Source organism: Sinohyriopsis cumingii, chromosome 16 (assembly GCF_028554795.1).
Source record: "Sinohyriopsis cumingii isolate HCF-2022 chromosome 16, ASM2855479v2, whole genome shotgun sequence".
Taxonomy (NCBI): Eukaryota; Metazoa; Mollusca; class Bivalvia; order Unionida; family Unionidae; genus Sinohyriopsis; species Sinohyriopsis cumingii.
This window is the reverse complement of record NC_142976.1, coordinates 57,182,722-57,205,594: the sequence shown is the minus strand read 5'-3', so window position 1 is coordinate 57,205,594 and position 22,873 is coordinate 57,182,722. Positions and strand designations below refer to the sequence as shown.

Sequence of the window (22,873 nt, the reverse complement as noted above, 5' to 3'; positions counted from 1 at the left end):
GAATGAAATATATTTGTAAATGTGTGAAAATTGGCACAAACATTCAGAATGGAGATCACTTACATTTCTTGACAGTTATGGAGGTAGAGAAGGTATAAAAGTATGATATAGCATTGCAAGCCATGCTCATTGAGTCCTAATTGTGGACTGATCAAGGTGCAGAATAATACCTTTTTGTGTATAAGTTAGACTTGTGAGATAGATGGCAGCTGTACCCTTTCAAAACAATGTTTGTTGAAGACTTGCATGGTAAACTATAGCAAAAAACCCCAACTCTATTAAGTTTCCTTGTGATAGGTAACCATGCAAAGTAAAGTAATTGACATGTGAGAAACTTGGTTTTTTTTACTGGCATGAGATTCATATAAAGAAAGAGCATAACAAAATTAACTTTAAAAAATTCTATATAGTTTTTAAGCTCTTGTAACTAAAAAAAAAAAAAAAAATTTTGCTTCTGAGATGGACCTACTATAATTATTCAGGTTCATATATTGTCATAACTAAATTCCTGACAAGACCATCATATGCACATTAGCTATAGACTCAGAGCATATGCAACCAGGGAGAAATCATTACGCCAGACAGGGCATATGCCTGTAGAAAGAGAGCACCTGCTTCTCCCTACTGCTGCTCTTTAGTTTTGTGAGGTACAAAAGTTTTAGTGCACATAATTTGAATTGTGAAACAGTTAAAGTTTTTGTAGCTAAGGTCTGCTTGTGTCAGAAATATGATTGCAAAGTAACATGCACTAATGGTTTCAACATTTTATTATGAAGTAAATCTTTGAGGTTATTTTCTTAAAATAATGCTTGAAATTCTGCTGGTGAAATATTTGAAAAAGTATTTTTCTAGGATTTCATTTTCCATATTAATGCTACTGGTACTTGACTTTGGAAATACTTAGAAAATAAAGATTCGTTAAAATAGATAGGAATTTTGGCCAGTTTGAAATAAATAAAAATTAATGGCAGATCCAAAATATATTCATTTCTAATTTCATTGCAACATCATAACTATTGAAATAAAACTTCTTTTTGTTAATTTTGCATTTAAATGCAGTCTTTTGATGTCAACATCAATGGTTTATAAGAAATAAAATGATAAATTTATGAGGTAATATATTAAAATAAAATGAAATAATCATCCTGTTCAGCCAGCAAATAATCTTCAGCTGTTTGACAAAGTTAAGAGTTTTGCATTAGAAATGATCTGTAATGAATATTTTTCACATTTCTTTTTTTTTCAATGACATAACCACATGACATATGGCAAAAGAAGTATTATTTAAGTTGATTGAATTTTCTGATCTGCTAGTGTGGGGACTTAATCACAGCTGAAGATATTTCCTCAAGATTTGTGACTGTTATTGCTTTCAAAAGTTCTTAATTTGTGGAAACTCTCAAGAAACCAAAGCATATGTGTCAACTGGGTTGGAAGCAGTTTGACTTGCTCCTAATGATAATAAATGTACACATTCTGAGATGAAAATGCCAGATTCATAAAAATGAATCCCTAATATTCAAATTAATAAACTCTCCTGCACAAAAGGCCACTTTAGCACCTTTTTGAATTTGATTTTGGCCAATAATTAAAACTGTTATTTGGTTTTACATCTGCCATTAAGGTTTTGAAGACCCAGGGGTTATATCATGCCAGCTTCCTAGTTGCATAACCTCTTGACCTAGCCAGGTTGTGCAATATTTCATATTTGGCAAACGATAAAGGACAGAAACTCTGGCAAACCAAAATTGCTACATTTCTATAATTTTATGGTGATAATTGATGATAAAAGTTTTGGCAGATTTGGTGGAGCAGATGCACATGAAATGGGCTTCATTGTAAGGTCTTTGCTCTTTGTGAGAGCAGTCCCTGGGACATCTGAGTTGGAGAAGTTTGTATAGCACCCTACACATGTCCAAACCTCTAATCTTAATTAAGCCATATGTTGCTGTTAAAATGGATTAGATTTTACTTGTAGATTGTCCTGATCTTTATGTAAAACTTGGCTACGTAATCAGTAACATTGTGTAACCTAGTGCTTTGGAGTCTGATTGGTTAAACACAGCAGCCCCTCACCATCAACCAAGGTTGTTACATGTGCATGGTGACCCCATCATCCCTGCATCTGCCACTAAAAACTCTAAAATCATTGAAAGACAAAGAAACAAAGGCTTTTCAGAGCTAAAACTGAAGCTTACAAGACTGGGTTGCACTAAAAAGCAATCCTTGCAAATGGTGCTTCATTCTGGAGGCAACAGTCAGGTGGCTGGGTGGTAAGCCATTGCTTCTCATGAATTTTACAAAATGTGCATGTTAGAAGTGGAAAATTAAACATTTTTCTCATACTGGGGGAACAAAAAGACAAAGAAAAAAAATCAATACTTCTTAATGATCAGCTGTCTTCAGCCAAAGCAACTTTTATTTGCCTGGATTGTGTAATCAGCCTTTGCAAATGGCATCCCTACCACCATATGCAGACTCTCTTCAGACATTAGGCCTGCGAATGCATTAAAACCTATTATATTACTTGAATCTTACTCCCAACTTCATGCTTTCATTTGTTTAATGTACTATGACAGATCATTTGATGTGATTAGAGTTTATATCATCCAAAACAAATGACAAAGTTCATAGCTTTTTTGCCCTCAGCTGTTAGTGTCAAGCGAGAACTCCACTGCTCATGGACACCATTTTAGAGCAAAAGGTTGCTTAGTGCTGTACAAGTAAACATTTGAAGTATATTAGATAACTTTGTTGAGAAGAACTTTATAAACTGTTGTTTGAAGCCTGATGGCCAGACTTGACCAGACAGTTTTCAAAAAAAATAAAGAGTGGACATGGCTACTTTTGCCTTTCTTCAGATGTTTTTAGTTCATCAGCATATATGCATTATGTCTTAGCCTATGTTATTTATCTCCTATATTCCTTCTATTTAAAATCTGGATTCCTTGCAGTATTTATAATGCAGACACCTAAGGACAAGTATATACACATATATGTATATAAGTGTTAATGATAATCACATACTGTGTGTCCATTATTTATTATTGTAGGTGGAAGATGCATTGTTAAGAGAGCAGATAGACCAGTACAATCGACAGTTGAGAGATTTTGAAGATCGACAGCGTCAGTATCACGAAGAACAAGAGAGAAGGGCAGAAGCAGAAGCAGAGGTAGTACAAGCTTTACTGCGCTTCTCAGAAGAACGCAAGTCCTAATTTTTGTTGTAAAACTATAGGCCAACTATTAGTTTCAGTACATAAAAATGCACCACAATTGACCCAGTATCAGTGCTTATATGTGTCAGTTCTTAAAAATAGGATCTCTTCCTTCGCAGTCAAGTATTGGTCAGGTTAAGTCATGGTGAACCTTATCCAAAAGGGGTTGTAAAGAAAAATGTCAGTTGTTCCGAGTGAGTGGACCATGTTTGGCAGATAAAAAAGTTTTTTGAAAACAGAAGCAAAAGAATATGAAATATAATAAAAGTTAGTTTGCATGTACTTAAAGCTAGTCTCTATACCGGTTTCTAACTTAAAAAAAATTCTTATAAAACTACTACAACTTTACTCAGTTGATAAGGTGGCTTTATTTATTGAAAGCTTTCATTTGGTTAGATTTTGCTGTCAGCCTATTTGCATGATTGTTGTACTCCGAATTCCATCACATTGTTATTGGCTTTGAACTTGCATGCCACCGCTTTCTGTTGTATTCTTTTTTGTCTTTGTAAACAATATAGGGCTCCCCTTTGTCTATTACAGGGATCTATGTACATGCCTCCTGAGAAATGACATAATCCTGAAAATTAGGCCACTATCTCCTACTTTTAGATGTCCTAACGTTACAGACTATGTTGGAAAATAGCTATGGCTTTAATGGAAATCAAGAAAAGAGGGTAGAAATTTACATGAAAATTACACTCAGGATTGATGAAATTTCATTGAGATACCCCTGGATCACAGAAGTTTTTCCCAGTTGAAATTATGTATTTGAAAATGCTTGTTCTCTTTAATATCTGTGGAGATTGTATTTATGGTATGATTAAAAAAAATGAATTTGAGATTAACTTTTTAAAAAGTACATGCTTTTTAGTGTATGCTTTTAAACATATTTTTTATGCAACTGTGAAGATTTAGGTGATTTGTATATTATGAGTTAACCTTTGAATAGTCACCTTTTTATTAAATTATTAATAAAAAGGTAGAGAAAGTATTTTTTTAAAAATGAAATCACTTTAAAGGCATTTTTCTAGAACAAAATAGTTTATAGACATAAAGATGTTTTTCATGGCAAAGAATTCTACTTTGCAAATTCTTTGAATTTAAAAATACATTTTAATACTGTTATTGTTTTATTTTGATCAGCTGAAAATACTCTGTCATTTTTCACAGGACTAGCTTTTAATCAATTTAAATGTACTTGCGTATAGTAGATATTGTGTTAGTAAATTGTTTCAGTATAAAGGCAGAAATTTATTATAAAAGATATTAGCTTTCTAGTGGAGAGTACATACATTAGCTGCAGTAAACCCTCATTGTAATGGACCTGACTGGTACAACTTTCTTGATATGAACAAACACCATGATTAGACCCCAGGGAGCAGCTGTACATAAAGAGAATATTTTGTTATAGCAAATGCGTGGTTACAGTGAAAGTTCATATGTTCTCCAGATCAGTTGTTATAGTTAGTGACCATTGTATGTGAAAGGACATATTTTACCTTGGAGGCTTATTTTAGTTAAGACACTATTTATGTACTTTGCAAAGGGGAATATGACATGCCCTACTATTATGTTTAGATAATCAGTTTAATTTGTTACTCATTATTTGAAAACTACTAGTTTAAAAGAAGTAAGCAGTAATTGACTTTACAGAACAATTTTGAAGAACTGTAAACGGCTTCTGTATCCAAACAGAGTTACATAATTTGGTAGATTGAAACATTTTCATAAAAAAATACATTAGGTCTATTTATCTACCCCAGATAGAGACTGCACAGACCCAGATCTACACTTGAATAATTTACCAGTTCAGGGTCTATTCTAGAACTGAAAATTTAAGGGGGGGGGGATCCATGTATTTCAAATAAGGGGGGGGGATTCTAAATATATGGGAGATTTAAAGATGTAAATGAGGAATAACTTGCAAAAATGACATGTAACTTTGGTTTTTATGCAGTGTTTTAGAATACAGTGAATCCAGCAATCATGCATCCAAGAATATACCCTGGCCATCTGATCATGGTTTATGCCAATATATTCTAGACAGCTGATCATGGTTATTGCCAATATACCCTGGCTATCTGATCATGATTGATGCCAATATACCCTGGCCATCTGATCATGGTTGTTGTCATTATACCCTGGCTATCTGATCATGGTTATTGCCAATATACTTTGGCCATCTGATCATGGTTGTTGCCAATATATCCTGGCTATCTGATCATGGTTTATGCCAATATGCCCTGGCCATCTGATCATGGTTATTGCCAATATACCCTGGCCATCTGATCATGGTTATTACCAATATACCCTGGCCATCTGATCATGGTTTATGCCAATATACCTTGGCCATCTGATCATGGTTATTGCCAATATATATACCTGACCATCTGATCATGGTTTATGCCATTCATTTAAAACTGTAAGCAGAAGAAGGTAGACCCTGATATGTTGGGGTATTATGTCATGACAGATTTGGGTCCATACAGTTTTCATTTGGTTACTTGTGAACTGATAAGGAAATGGCATTGTGTCCTGGGTCATCCCATTATTATCCCAATCTGAACAGGTCCCGATTATGGCTGATACTCCCTTCAGTTTATATATGTAAAAAGAACTTTAATTGTCATATCTTCGTATATTGCAATGTTCGCACCCATTTTTTCCCTAATTCTTCAATTTTCTTCAGTATAATATGTGCCATAATTATGTTTGAATCATTCTAAACTCATCTTCCATATAACTCATTAATTGCCATTGAAAAAGTGTTGTAAATCTTGAAATTGTGAAAATTATTTGTATACACGTGTCATAAGGCAGAATGTATTATGGTGTGATGTCCTTCTGCCCATTCCTGTGTCTGTTTGTTACCAATTTTGTTTCTACACAATAACTCAAGTTTTCCACTAGTTGCAGTAACCATACTTTGTAGATGGCTTACATTTTGGGTAAGAAAGAATTCTTGTTGATTTTGGCATCAAAAGGTCAAAAGTCAAGGTTATAGTGATTAAAAGAAGAAATATTGCACAATAACATTAGTTTTGCATCACTCACTTGGATCAGACTTTCTTAGTTCTTTTATTTGGGTTAGAAAGAAGCATAATGTGCCATTCGTGTTTAAATTTTTTGTCTCACTTGTAAAACATTCATGATGTCATCTTCCTTCTTGTGATCATCATCAGGCTCTTTCAGATCATAAATGGAACATTTTGTCCCTAATTCCTGATCATTACAAATTTTGTATCATTTATCATTTCTCAAGGATGTTATTTTTAAGGTATTACAGTGAAGGTAATGTTCGGATTTTTCACCAGTTATGAATTACGTGAAACCTGTGCGGTTAATGTTCAGATTCCTCAGCAGTTATGTTGATGAGACAGTATTGTAAACAAAAGTTTCAGAATAATGCACACTGTGTTGACCAATTAATACAAGATTTACAACTAAAATACTACATTTTTGATCTTAGTATACTTTTAACACACAGCATCCTTTGCTGAATCAAAGAATTGAAAGAAATTTTAAAATTTTCAGGTATTAAAAAATTATACACTGCACACATATTCATCTGCACTGAACTGAAATTAGACTGCAGTTGATCACTTCTAGAGATAAATACTGATATGGAAAGGAAAGATATTGTTTTTTGTTTGATTGGTGATATTGGCATCATGAATGTTCTTTTTTTCAGTTTTTATTTTTGTTTCTATATTGTAGTTTTATGTTGCTATGTTCTTTTGTTCATTTCATTGTTGTATTAGTGCTTAATTCCATCATTTGTCCAAGCTTTGTATTGGTCCATATTGTATAGATATATTTTGTACATTTTGTGTATGTTAGTGTTGTTTATGTAAATAGATGTAAAGAGACAGTATTTTTTATAAGCATAAATTTGTAAGTATAAGAAATTATTTATTTGTAAACTTTTTTACATTTTTAAGCAAAACTATGTCAAAAATGAGTCTAGTCATTCTTTCATGTATGTGTAAATAGAAATATATATATATATATATATATATATATATATATATATATATATATATATATATATATATATATATATATATCACCTGTAAATAAAATATATATCAATATTTGAAAATAGATTTATCAGCCACATGAAATATCTTGTATATGGATGCATCTGTTTAGATGTGATTTATATTTTATATTTGTTTGTGTGACTGCTGGAGAGAAGTATTTAATATTTTTACAACTTTATCTTTTAGCCCAAAAATAGAACATGAAATTCCATATGTACACCCACCAGTATAGAATCATTGTTTTGACTAAAGTATGATGATACGTGGATTAATCAGTGTTCCAAGTAACATATGACTAAGATTGCTTTTCAGTGCTGCAGCCATACAGTCAAGCTGGGACATTTTTTTATAATAATAAAACAAAAACAACCCAGATATAGTAATATTTTTAGATGTGAACTGAATTAGGTAAAATCTGTAACAATTATTTATGCTAATTCCCTTTGTCTTTTGTTGGTCTGCATATATTTACATGAAATTCTGTGGAAAAAGGGATGGGGCAAAAGTTGCAAAAACTCATTCAGTAGAATGCCTCGGAATTCTTTTTATTTGTGACATTGTTTTCTCCATTTTGTGCATTTGTAAATTATATTTTGAAACAAAAAGTATGAAAAGATTTATTTTATCATAGTCCTGTTACTTTTAACAATATTTTTAAGCTACTTTTGGAAATTTTAATGATATATATAAATATTATATATGCTTATATGCTAGTATGAAATTAGCTCGTTTTCTAATTTGTGTACAGAATATATTTAAAATAAATTTATACTGAATTCCTTCCATTTCTAATATATTTTGATAGTGACTGCATTTGAAGTTTCTATTCATAGCTGTGGAAAATTTTACTCACCAGTGGGGTAGCTTATGGGTCTGATATATTTTATAGTGCTACTGCAAAATGACATCACCGGTGTAAACATAGAGGGTGGGTGGGGATTAGATTGATGGCAGTTCACACAAAAAACTTCTAAGATGGATAACAATGAGAACTATTTAATTATTCTTTGAGATACTTTAAATCAAAATCTTGTCAAAACGAGTCTGTGTAGTTTTCAAAAATTTTGCTAACATCGTGCATTTAAGTGTGTAATTTCTTATAGCATGGCTTTTAAGAAGGGGAAAATTATGACAATTTCTACATGGATTTGGCTCCAGTCTTAGAATTGTGTTTGGCAAGAGCATGGTAAGATCTTGCACAAAAATTTTACTTTTCATTTGTTTTGCTCAAGGGTTAGATGTTAGGCATTTTACTGTAGCCCTGAAGACCCTAAATTTTGTATTATGTGTGGCAACGTTAGCTTCCATTCAGCTCCATCAAGCAATGGTCATACTGAGTTTTGTTTACATGTCATAGATGAAGAAAATTTTAAGTGTTTCCCATTACATAAAATGCTGATCTAATACTTTCTGAGCTTTATAAATTATAAATAAAGTAGAAATTCATGATGTATAAAGTTTCCCTTTCTGAACAATAATTTTAAGAAATTAAAATGCCACAAATTACTTGCAACATCAGAAATGGTTGTGAGTGAAATTTTCCTTTAATTGAATATCATTGTGGCATTGATCATGATTAAGGGATGGGATGTATATGTAAGAAAATTTTGATGTTTTTTTTACAACAATGTATGTATGTATGTGTGTGTGGGGGTGTTGTGTGTGTGTGTGGGTGTGTGTGTGTGTGTAGGGTACCAGGATATCAACACAGTCCTGACTATTCAGTGTGGAGTATGTTTAGGTATTCTAAAAAGGGCACAAAAGTCAGTGATAAAACCAATAAAGGGCAAAGTCCTTAAGTTCAGTTTTTTTATATAAACCACACACTTTTAGAAGGTCATGACATCAGCATCATGGGATACATATCTAACAGCCAAATGGCTGCCTCCATTAGTCACCTATTTTGACCTGTAGGAGGATGCATCATGCCAATTCTACATCCATGATAAATGAACAAAGGATTGATTTAATGTGACGGTTGGTTGGTTACTTTTTAATGGCACTTTCAACACTTTATTTGGCTGTATCATGAGGAGGAAATGGAAGTTAGGTCTTATCTTGATAGCCAAGATAATAATTACATTTTTTAAAAAAATTATCTTACAGGATAAGGGCTTTGATTGGATAGTAGTCACAGTAACAGAATGGAAGGGTTTGCCTCTGTCAACACCCTCCCCCAACCTCCTATCTAACCACTATCCCGCTTCCCTCCAAATAGTACTTTCACTTGGGTCCAAAACCAAGGTCACTTATTTTGTCATGTTAGAATAAAGGTAATAAAAGCACCTCTATTTAACATAATCAGACTGCAATGTACTTGTTTCTTAATACTCTATCAATCGATCAATCCTATCTATCTGTATATCTATATATCTATCTTTCTATCTATCCATTCATCCATCTATCCACATGGTATCTTTCTTTCTACCTATCATCTTTATCTTGTTAGCAGCAAACTGTCTGGCTGCTATTTTGTCACCATCCCCAAGAGCCCATCATGCTCTACCCATCCTCTTCCTCCCATTTTTAAACAGAAAACCCACAAAACTGAAACCTGCATTCTTTTGCTACTTTATCAGCAAATATTTATCTGGGTTAACCCTGCTACTCCCAAAATGGGCCAGGCAGTTGCCCATCTGTTGCTCATTCATTCACTAACAACTTTTCCCACTCATGTAGTTGGTCATAGGTTACTTAGTCATTCATGCTAAGGGGAAGTGTCTTACTGGCTTCCTATCTGCCCACACTTGGTGACCAGGTATGCATGACCCATAGCACTTTGAGATGTGCATCTTGGTCAAGCAGCGTTGCCACAGCTTGTTTATGATGACGTGTAAAGCAAACAACATTGACATCAGTTAATAAGTTCATTTCATTGCATCTTGTTTGAAAAATGTTTATTGTTCACCATTTTAAGTTGTACAGTCCTGGGTGGGGTGGGGGTGGAGTTGATTTTGCAGCAGTTCAGTTATGCTAGCTTCACACTCCTTTTGTGCAAATTCCTTTTTCTCTGATAATGGTTATAATAGGATGTGAGAAGGAAATTTATTGAAAGTCATTCATAATTGAAACATTTCTCAAAATTTATTTTATGTTGTTCTTGTGGGTTCAGCACCATTTTCAGATATGATAGGCTGTAAATGGTGGCAGTATTATTGGTAAATGAAAACCCCAGAAAAACCCTGGTAAGAACCATCAACCCACTGAAGCCACTGACAAGCTTTCTCTCAAATTCATTTTATGTTGTTAATGATAACAATTTACAATGTATTATGAAGATTTGACTGCACATGCCCCCAAAATCTAGGTTTGTAAGTTCTATTAAAATTTGTAGGGATCAGTTTGGTGAAAAATATTTAGTTGAAGCAGAAATTTATTAAGTTCCCCAGATGGGATGGGACCAATAACATATTGGATAGGACTAGATACAGATGGGATGGGACCAGATACATATGTACTGGTGCATCCTCTGGTACAAATGATAATGGCTGTAACCTGTCACACAACCTCAGCTAATGCCAGACTTTCACACCCATTACATACATGAACTTGTGTAGTTTGATCAGGACTGTAAAAACCTGTCTATATAGGGCTCAAAAAAGGATTAATAAATTAACAGTTGTCCTTTATATATACAGGTAAACTATGTAAATAAACTTTAAAAAATGATGCGTAAATGTTGTCCTTATTGAGCAGGTGCCTTTGTAAACAGATGTTCTTTATATACAGGTACCTTACAAACACATGTTCTTTGTATAGATATCCTTTGTTTACGGTGTTCTTTGGACAAAGTTGGCCTTTGTATGAAGATGTCTTTTTTATACAGTTATCAATTACATAAATGTCCTTTGTCAACACATATAATTTGTATACCAGTCTCCAGCAATGCATGTTGAACCATATATGTAGAATTCATCCTCACTTAACCTGGCATCTAGAAGGGAGACTAGATAATGTTGGCTTTATAAAGAAGGTGACTTATTAGAGAAGATAACTGTTATTGATGGTAGCTTCATCAAAAATATTTTATAAAGAAGGAGTAAAGTTAATAAAATGTATTATTTGAAATAATAATAATAATAATAATAATAATAATAATAATAATAATAATAATGATAATATCTTGTAAGAAAACTGGATAGTGCCCTATTAAGATACTCAGTCCCTTCCAAAAAAATTCATTTTTTGGGGTATTTTTTAAGCATCTACTAGAAAACAATTTAGGGTAATATTTTTTAGAAGTCATAAATGCAGTTAGTGAAGAAATAAATTATTATCTTATGTTCTGTGAAGCACATGTTATGTTGAGAAATGTATGCGTGCTGACGGATGAACTGAAATTTACTTATTACCATTGTGCAATTTTGAATACCTTATTTAAAGGTATTTTTGTTTAAAATGAATAAAAGTATTATTTTGTTTAGCTTTTGTTTGGTGCTTTTCTTTTACTCCTGCTTTCTTTTTAGTAGCATGTGATATGTCATTTTCTTGAGGCCATGTTAAATTTTTCCAAAAGATTATTTTATGTGCATGACTGATTTGTGCTATACAAGTTTCTTCAAATTTCTATGCATTTTAGAAGAAAATGGTGGTTGGGGTTTGGTACTATGAAATCCTCACTACCTGTTTGTTTATCCCTTCAACAACCTGTTTATTTTTCAATTACAGTCAGTGTTTATTCATCCATCCATTTGGTAAATGCAATACTTGGGGGATTGGAGGTCATGACCTTTTCATCCTAACAATCTATAGTGGTGGTGCATTTTTTGAGGTGCCCAGGGGATATGTACTGTCCTGGTGCCCCAACTTTGTTTTATTAGTTGCCAGCCTTCCTCCTCCCTTGACTCCACCTAATGTAAGTTTTATGAAGAATTGCCCTTGTTACACTAAGGTGAAGGTAAAATTCCATGAAAATTTAGCTGCAAAAAAAAGCTCCCAATGGCACCCCCTTTGTCTGGCACCCAGGGGCCATTGCCTTCTCCCCACCCCACCCACTGCCACCACTAACCATCAATGTCCATCCATCCAGTTACCTCCCATCCTTAATGTATAGCCTGTCTGTTTATTCATTCATTTATCTCCTCCAGCAATATGTAATGTACAGATTTCTTTCCTGTGCAATTACAGAAGTGGATTGAAAAATTGAAGGTACTGTATATACAAGCTGAGTCCACCTTATGACTGCTCAGACCCATATCTGCCATCACATGATGTGGCATCAGATCTGGGTCTATTTGGTTTGTTATTAGCAATCAGCAAAACAAGTAACATTGATCCTGATCTGCTGGTGCATTATATGGCAGCAGATCAGGGTCTATGTTGTTTGCAGGTGGACCTGACTTATAAGTGAGTACATATGGTATGTATTGATATTTCAGTGAAGACATGCACAATAGTAAGACACTTTTTATCAGTTCAAAAGGAGTGTGCAGGATGGGTGGCTCAAATAAAAAGGTAATGAGAAGCATGGGATGAGTGGGTGAAATAAACGGGGATGAACTGTTCAGCCGCAGAATGTTGGTCAACTTCAGCTTTGTTAGACAAGGATCAACAATTCACTTAAAGTAATGACTTGGTGATCCTTGGCTAGTGAAGGTGGGTCAATTTTTAGGTATCAGTTCCAGGTAGAATCACGACTAAATTATGACTATCCATTGGATTGTTATTACAGGTAAAACCTGTTATAGCGCGATGCTCGGGGTCCAAAGAATAACATCGCGATATAAGCGGGATCATGTTAAAAATATTTTTGAAAAGCTTCCCCATAGAAAATGTGCAGTGAAATTTCAATGTCTTCAGTTTTAACTAACCTCATGATCATATATCGTTTGTTTTGTTCGCCAAGTTTCATCAGACATCAAATATACTTCAGTTTTGAATTGTATACATGCCAGTATGGTGGAAATGGTGCACGGCGAAGTTAAGGCAACATTAAATGCAGTGCTGGGATTAAAAATCTGCTAGGGATATGAATAATCGGCTTTTCTGAGAGCATGTATTTAGGATGTTAAAAAGAGAGGTCACCTTAAATTAAAAAATGGGAGCCATGCTGCCATCACATTAAAAGTGGAATCACATTATAACGAATCACGTTATAATGGGTTTTACCTGTAATTTGTAGTGATTTTTATTAAGATATTACATCCCTATCAGTTACTCTACTTCAGCTATAAATTAATTAATTAATTCATTAATGCATGAATCCAGGCCTAATAATCACAAAATATTCAACTAAAGTCTGAAATTGACTTTTTGTTTTGACCATTCACATTCAAGTGTTGCAAATAAACCCGAATCATCAGGTACACCATACTGTTAACTTGTACGGCCGTACTGGAAAGATGGGACAGTACTGTCATTGTGCCTCACATGGGGGTAGGGGGGCACTTGCCCCCAGTTGCACTTCTAAACATATATTGACTTAGGTCCATAAAACTTAATAGCTGACACCTACATGTATGCCTCTCCCCCTCAAAAAAAAATAATTATGTGGGCACCCCTGGGTACTGTACCAGTAAGTGATCAAATCTATTTCAGCCACTGCTTGTTTCTTACTGACTGTTAGTGGAAACTTAAGTTAGAATTTTATAATTGCCTGATCTAACCTGTTGTTACATAATGAACAGGCTGATCATGATACATGCTTTTTGTTCTATGTATTATGCCATCTAACAGGGTAGACCCAGCTGTCAGATCTGAGTCTGAGCTGTTAGCAGTTGTGTTGATTTTATACATAGGTAGACATGGTATGTATATGTGTATATATATATATATATATATATATATATATATATATATATATATATATATATATATATATATATATATATATATATATATATACACACACACACAAAACTTGATGTGGCATATGGCATTTTCATATGCCATATGAAATGAGTTCTTACATCTGATTCAGAACAAACCTTGAGTGTGGTTTTGTCATTATTACATACCCTATCTTTTATGCTTTCCAGATTATTCTTGTTTTACATTAACTGCATAAATGGATTTCAAAACAAGCTGGGATTTATGAAACTTTAAATCAGTGTATCCAAGAATATTGATGTGTGGCGGTCAGTGATAAAACTCAAGTGTTGTAGTCTTTGTGTGCTCTTCAGAAATAAAGATTAAAAATCAAACACTAGATCAGCCATGCAAGATTAAATAGTTATGTAATAAAGTGTGATCTCATCAATTTGATATCTGTTATCTGACAATACATGCAATCAGATGCCATGGATGGAATCAAATTATCAAAATCCATAGATATCACACGCTTTGCAGAGTTGTTTGAGTTAATCTGATGGGAATAATTTGTTTTGGATTAATGAGATGATACTATAAAAGACATCAAGAATAAATTGCTATACACTTATCTTAGGCTGTACTTGAATATCATTGACTTGAGTGAAATCAAATTATCATCTACACTTGCTTATAAGTCGAGTCCAAATGCAAACTGCACAGACCCAGATCTGCTATTGCATAATGTGCTGGCAGATCTGGGTCTAGTTTTTTTAGGAGTAACCAGTGGAACAAATATCATAGACCATGATCTGCTTGTGCATTATGCAACAGTGGATCAGGGTCTGTGTTGTTTGCAGTTGGACTTGTAAGAGATTAAATTTGGTACTTTCAATTTAAATTGTGTGAAAAATTATATATATTAATAATTAATGACATGTCATGGCCATTTTTGAGTTACTTTTGTGAAGTTTTCACTAAGCTAACCTACTGTTAAGCTATAACTCATACATTTTAAATGGAACTGATATAGCTTTAAATCACTGTACTAAATTTCCTCAATGGAATTGATATAGCTTAAATCACTGTACTCAATTTCCTCAATGGAACTGATATAGCTTAAATCACTGTACTCAATTTCCTCAATGGAATTGATATAGCTTAAATCACTGTACTTAATTTCCTCAATGAGGTTAGCGTCATCAGAAGTTGACTGGCGACGAGGGTTGTCATATGGTGTGTGCTTTGTGGCAATTTCACTTATTTGCTTCATGAATGACTGAGTGGAAAAGAGTCAGGTAAATGGTAAGTATTTTAGTTTCAGGACTCGAAAAGTTTCAGTTGCATACTTGGCCTGCAGGCAAGTGACTTGGAAGTTTGTTTGTTTTACATGAGTTTTGCTCATCCTGCATCGTACATGACGTTGCTTAAAACGCCAAAATGAGCAAAGATTTTTCCCATGATCACATCAGTTATGGGTTCAAGCTGCACTTTACAAATAGTGCGCATCTTCATGGTGAACTCAAGATATGGCTACCAAGATGTTGCATGAATTTATTGTGAAGTTTTCCCCACAAGCAAACAGAAGCTTAAATATTAAGGGGATTTCATTTTAGCACTCCCTCACCATAGGGACCTTCATGTGGTTCCTTTTATAAGGTGTGTTTGATCATTGATCCCAATTCATTATGTAATAATAAAATCGTATGTATAGTGTACTTCATATAAGGCAGTTTCTCTCTAAGGCATCATTATAATGAGGGAGTACTGTTTTGCATAATTTCATGAATGCTTTGTTTACAGTCTTGCTTGTACATAAATATCATAGTGTGATTTGGTTGTTATGCAACCAGATTTATAAGGAGTATCAATGAGATGATTTGTATTTCATGAACTATTTGATGCATGCTTTCAAAAAGAAAGATATAGGTCCCCCCTCAGTATAGTGCCATCCATAGAGTATACCACTTTATAGTTAGACTGCCTTATAATGAATTACATGATAAATAAAATTTTACTGCCAGTTCATGACAGGGGATTTATGACCATATGTGTCAAATTACAGGAACTGTGTTATAGTGGTGTGTCAAATTACAGGAACTGTGTTATAGTGATGTGTCAAATTACAGGAACTGTGTTATAGTGATGTGTCAAATTACAGGAACTGTGTTATAGTGATGTGTCAAATTACAGGAACTGTGTTATAGTGATGTGTCTTATAGTGTAGATATGCTGTATGTGATGACCAAAAAAGGTAATTTTGATGTCAGACATAACAAATCTGAGTCTGTTGAATACTTGTCTTGGAAACAATGATCCACACCTAAATTTGTGGATTGTATTACACCACCAAGGATATGACTACCCTTGAAAATCTCCAGTTGAATCTAGTCAGAATTAGTTTCACATAACCACTGATTTTTGGCAAAATTTTATATGCACACTGACACTTAGTGTCAAGTTAATGACTTTTTATTTCTTTTATGGAAAAGATACATTTAAAATTCATTTGCAAAATTGTTAACGATTAGGCTATATGATACAGAGATTTCCTTTCCAGAATGTTAATTGATCCACATTGATCATTATCAATCAGTTGGCTGATATTATAAAAATGTTTTTTTTCCCCATCATTTTGCAAAGAAATTATAATAATTTGTCATAAATTGGATCACAAGGAATCATTATTTATTGAATTTTCCTTATGGCACAATGAAATGTGTGAATGTCACAGTGTGATGTGTATGATTTCGGTCTACAGTTCTGCCATTTGACTGTTTTTATTTGTACAAGTTTGTTACCCATTTCATGTGTTTATATATCTGTAAATCTTCCTATCTGCATTAATGTTCCCTCCACTACTCTCTCTCTCTCTCTCTCTCTCTCTTGCATTCTGTATCATGTATGTATGCAGAGGTGCAGTTGTGAATATTATCTGTTTCTGTCGCATATCCACCTTAAAAATACACCCATAGGCAACATACACATTTCAACCACAGAATAATAACACTTCATACAGACTGACTTATGTGTACACCCATAGGCAACATACACATTTCCACACAGAATAATAACACTTTATACAGATGGACATATGTGTATACATACATTTACATGAACACAATGAGGAAAAATACTCCATGAACACATTGAGACATATTTAAGAAAGATTTTGGATGATGTACCATGAGATAGATGCTTCTATATTCTAAAATTATGTAGCAAATGTGAAAAGAAATTGAATCTGTATTTGTTGTTGTTGTTGTAGGGTTTAATGCCATTTTTCAGCACAAGATAGGCTATACATGGCGGCCAGTATAAATGGTGGAGGAAGAACCCAGGAAAGGGCCACCAACCTACGAGAAGCTACTGGCATGCTTTCTCACGTACTCACATTGGCCGAACCCGAGATTCGAACCCATCAGGCAGAAGTGAGATGGCAATGATCTGTAACGGTGAGTGCTTTAGACCACTTGGCCAGTCGAGGCCCAGAATCTATATTTGAAGGATTCTATCTTCTTTTTTTTTACATTTAATTTTTTTAAATGAAAGTATACATACATTTCTTTTGTATCTTTTGCAGGAATAGATGTATATTTTTATTGGGAAAGGTATTGTCTCTCAGATTTTATCAATATTACCTTTATCACTTTTAGTACCTTACTTTACTTTGCACCATATAGCCATGATTGTGTTGATGTGCCAATGCTGTATATACATAGATAGACAGATACATAGATACATACATACATGCATGCATCATTGCACACATACATACATACATACATACATACACACACACAGACACACATAGATATGTACATACATACATACATAGCACCCTGTATACATAACTGTTCCACCTTGAATCACGTAACTTGGTAATTGAATGCATTTTGATGAGTAAATACTACACTTCATGTAGAAGAAAGGTCAATACGGTCAACATTTCATGCTCACATATTTTGATGAATTTTTTAAAGTTTAGTTCCCTAGTGCTCTTTGTGTTAGATTCATTATGACAGCTGATTGTACTAGTGCTGGTTACATTTCTGCATTTAAATCATGACCATTTTCTGTCTTTCCTTGAATCATTAAACTTTGTGAATGGCTGCATCTTGATGAGCACTGTACTACATTGCAAAAGTAGGTCACATATTGTGTGCTTTACTGACATTTTGGCAAAATATTGTTGTAAGTGTATTTCTCAAGCACTGTTCATGTTAAACACAATAAACTAGATGATTGTATTCATCACTATTAGTGCCACACCCTAACCACAAAAGTCACCGTGACCTACATTTCACATTTTTATTAGCTATGGTTGAGTTTCAGCATTTAGCATATGATCATATAGGTTTTTTGCTCACTGTGCACATAGTACCTTATCTAGAATCATGAAACTTGGTGAGGGCATGCATACTGATGGGTGCTACACTTCACTCTAAAGCAAGCCACTTTGTCCCATATTTTATGCTTCACTGACTTCAGTTAAATTTTGTGATAAAAATGAGGGTAAAAAATGAAGTTAATAAGCATTTCTGTTAGTACCACACCATTACCTTTTACTGGCTTTGGTATTCATTTTGTTGGTGTTTTTGGGGGTTTAATGCTAATTTTCAGCACATGGTAAGCTTATACATGGCAACCAGTATGCTTTTGTTGAGGAAGACTCCAGGAAGAATCACCGTCCTACAGGAAGCTACAGCTTTGTTTGTGTTATTTCATGACTAGATAAGTTTTGGCATGCATATATAAAACATGGTGAAGGAATGTGTCTCAATATACCCTTTTTTTGCAAAAGTGGCCTCTGTGACCTATATTTAATTCTGCTGTGATGGTTGACATTTTGTCTTTAAATCATTTGTTGGGTACTGTTCATGCTAGATTCATGAAACTCAAGAACTATACCATGAAGAAGGTCACCGTGATGTACATTTGAATCTTGACTATTTAAACTATTTAAGTGTTTGTGTTTAGCTCATGACTGCAGATGTTTACATGCATCATACATACTAACCTACACAGAAGGCCCTTTCTGACCCATGCAATTAAAAGTAAGAATGCATATCTTTGTTCAGTAGTAAAATTTCTAAAATGATGAGAATTTATTGTATATTGTGATAGGTTAATGACAGTTTGTAGTTTATTGTATGATAGGTTAATGACAGCTTGTGGTATATTGTGATAGGTTACTTGCATCAGGTTATTGTGTATTGTACTGTGAATATGGACTTAGGTATTAGAAGAGTGGACTGCATGCATGTGAGGCCTCAGCTGTGGTAGCCAGACAAGGTGATATGTGTGATATGCTTGTAATAGTGGTCAATCAAATCCTGTGGTTGGAATTAAAATAGGGCTTTATGGTGGTGGACAATTATAATAGCTGCGGAGGTATAGTTTATGAACAGTGTTTTGAAAGAAAATGAAAATGCTTTCTGGTTAGCTCTACTTGTCATAGACTAGAAGAGCTTATGAGATGGTATATTGTTTGTCATCCATTCATTATCACAAGTTTGTTATCGCTATTCTCCTAAACTACTTGCAGGATTACCTTGAAACTTTATACACATTTTCATCCCATCGTCAAATTTGTACTAAAATGAAAAGGTTTTTACTTGGACATCACTGCTCCTCATGAATGGATGGTCATATCAACATGGGGTTTAACTAGAAGATTTCTTATGATGTCTAGTTAGTCCTAAATGAAAATAGTACTGATATGATAGCCAATATGGCCACCATGGCAGCCATCTTGAAACTTGCTATCACAACTGTACTGAACAGAAAGCCATATTAATGTGGGGTTTTCACAAGAAAACTTCTTATGATAGGTGGCGCTATACAGTTTCGCATTTTGCATAGGGTTAGGATTTTAAAGAAAAAGAATGTCCCCGGCTTTCCTCACTGGTTATACTGGCTATTTAAAAAAGACCTTGTATATCTTAGGTATAATGCAAAGAACCTTTAATTCCCTTTATTTTGGTGTATGATTGATGGGTGTACTATGGGTTATAGAGTATACAGCTTGGCCTTACTTCAAATGTGCACCTTTCAAAAAAGTGCTAGCTCTACTTGGTCATTTTCACTTCCTGAACTTCAGAGGTAAATTGTATAAAAAAGAGCCAATAAATTTTTTTATATTTTATATATTTGGTAATTCATTCATTGCACTTTCAGAAGCTAGTATTGTCTAGTCTGACAAAATTCATTTTCCCTATTTTAATAGCTGCTATGTATAGTGTACTTTAGACTAATTCAGACTGATTTTTTAACACAAGGGAGCAGTCATTTTAGTTAGCAGTGTGCTTAAATCATGTAAAATTTCCAAAAGTACAATATCCAAAAGAAATATCATCCACATTACATTAATGTAGCATAGAGGTATGCAAACATTCTCTCCACTGTGCATGTTTTAAATGTGAACTACTTCACCTTAAATACGTCACTCTCTCAAAAGTAAATATTATCTGGTGAGCGCCACCATAGCCAGATGGATATCCATTTGGCCACCATGGTAACCATCTTGAAAATCTTGTTATCACTACTTCTTCTAAATTGATAATATCAACATGTGATTTTCACTAATAGATTTTTCTTATATTGTCTAATTGTTTCTAAATGAAAATGGTATTGATCTGATGTCAAGTATGGGCACCACTGTGACCATCTTGAAATTTTTATTATTGCTTCACCTCCTGAATGGATGGTCATATCAACATGGGGTTTTCACTGAAAGAATTCTTATAATGTATACTTGGTCCTGAATGAAAATAGTAATGATTTGGTAGCCAATATGGCCACCATGGCAGCCTTGGTCCTAAATGAAAATAGTAATGATTTGGTAGCCAATATGGCCACCATGGCAGCCATCTTATAAATCTTGCTGTCACAACTATACCAGAACAGAAAGCCATATTGATGTGGGGTTTTCACAAGAAAACTTCTTATGATATTCATTTGGTCTAAACGAATGTGGTGCTATCTGACATCCAATATGGCTGCCACCTAGTGGCTGTTTTGAAAATCATATCACAACTCTTCCTGAGTGGATGGTCATATCAACATGAGGTTTCACTAAAAGACTTGTTATGATGTCAATGTTGGTTTCAAATGAAAATGGTCCCAATCTGATGTCCACTATAGCTGCCACAACAGCTGTCTTCAAAACCTTGTTATTGCCACTCCTCCTGAATGGAGCTTTATAGTTTGAAATTATTGTTATTTCTACCGTGCTGTAACATGTGATCCTGGGTTTGGATTTTCTTTGAGTATAAAATTAAAAATCACTAACCTGTATAACAATGTATTACACAGACACACACACACACACACACATTTTTGTGTGTTTCTTTGCTTGCTTTCCCAGCTATTATGAGGATTGATATGCGGTTGGTGTGTAAAATACTACCCAGAAAGAGTTTTTTTGACACCACATACAAGGGGATATTTCTTTCTTCGTCTTGTTGTGACTACCATATTTTCTCATGCTAACTATAAATATTATACCAGCCCATTTCTGTGTATAACTCACACATTGTGTCGATTCTATTGCTCTGTATGTCATGAATTACGTCCAGTTGATTTCTGTATATAGGTCACATTTTCAATAGATCCATTTTCTGTATATACTGCTAAGTCACAAATTGGACCCAGTCTGATTCTGTTTATATGTCACAAATTGCACCAAGTCCGTCTCTAAATACAAATCAGGTTGTGCACCCAGTGTGATTCTGTATCTAGTTACACATCACACCTGGTATGTTTTTGTATACAAGTCACACATTGCATCCTGTCCTGTTTTTGTATATCAGTCACAGATTGCATCCAGTCTATTTCTGGGTGGAGAAGTCACACATTGCACTATTTCTGTATACAAGAAGGATCGTAGAGAGCGATCACGGGCCCTGGGGTAAGAAACACCTGGACCTCTCCTAGTTCTTGTTCAAACAAAATTGTTCTTTTATAAAATTAAAAAATGTTGTTCGGCCAGGGCCCCCTTAAGGGTCTGAGCCCCAGGGATATATCCTCAGTTGCTTCCCCTCTTGTTGGCCCTTTATACAAGGCACACCATGTACTCGGTGTATTTCTGTGTACAAGACACAAACAGCACTCAATCCATTTATGTATGCAAGTCACACAATGCCCCCAATCCATGTCTGTATACATATCACAAATTTTACAGACCGCTACGGTGGCCTAGTGGTTAGAGCGTCTGTCTCTGATACGGGAGGTCATGGGTTCAATCCCGGCTGAGTCATACCAAAGACTTACAAAAATAGTACTAACAGCTGCCTTGCTTGGTGCTCAGCATTAAGAGGTTAGTGTTAGGACTGGTCGGCCTGGTGTCAGGATAATGTGACTGGGTGGGACATCATACTACATGTCTGCAGCATGATGCCCCAGTGCTTGACATCACTATAAACTGTCACACTGCAGACATCATAGTGATATGACTGAAAAATTGTTAAAGCTATGTTAAAAATCCAAGTCACACACACACACACACACACACACACACACACACACACACACACACCCCACTTCTGTATATAAGTGATGCTATTAAACCTGGTCTATTTCTTTATACAAGTCATGCTGTTGTGGTCAGTTAATTTCTTTGTACAAGTCATGCTATTGCACTCAATTCATTTCTTTATACAAGTCATGCTATTGCACTCAGTTCATTTCTTTATACAAGTCATGCTATTGCACTCAATTCATTTCTGTATACAAGTCATGCTATTGCACTCAATCCATTTCAGTACAAGTCCTGCTATTGCTTTTTCTGTCAATAAATCTGTCAATAAATAAGTCATATATTATACTCTGTTTTTGTATACAAGACACTCATTACATCACTCC

The 22,873-nt window shown here is 34.3% G+C and overlaps 1 protein-coding gene across 1 annotated transcript in view; it reads left to right on the top strand.

Annotated features, from left to right (window-relative positions):
• Positions 1 to 22,873, top strand: part of LOC149780476 (protein big brother-like) — a 126,945-nt gene that overhangs the window by 27,568 nt on the left and 76,504 nt on the right. Inside the window, exon 5 of the mRNA XM_089937437.1 lies at positions 3,054 to 3,173. Coding sequence (XP_089793563.1) covers positions 3,054 to 3,173 — 120 coding nt within the window. The remainder of the gene's footprint in view (positions 1 to 3,053; positions 3,174 to 22,873) is intronic.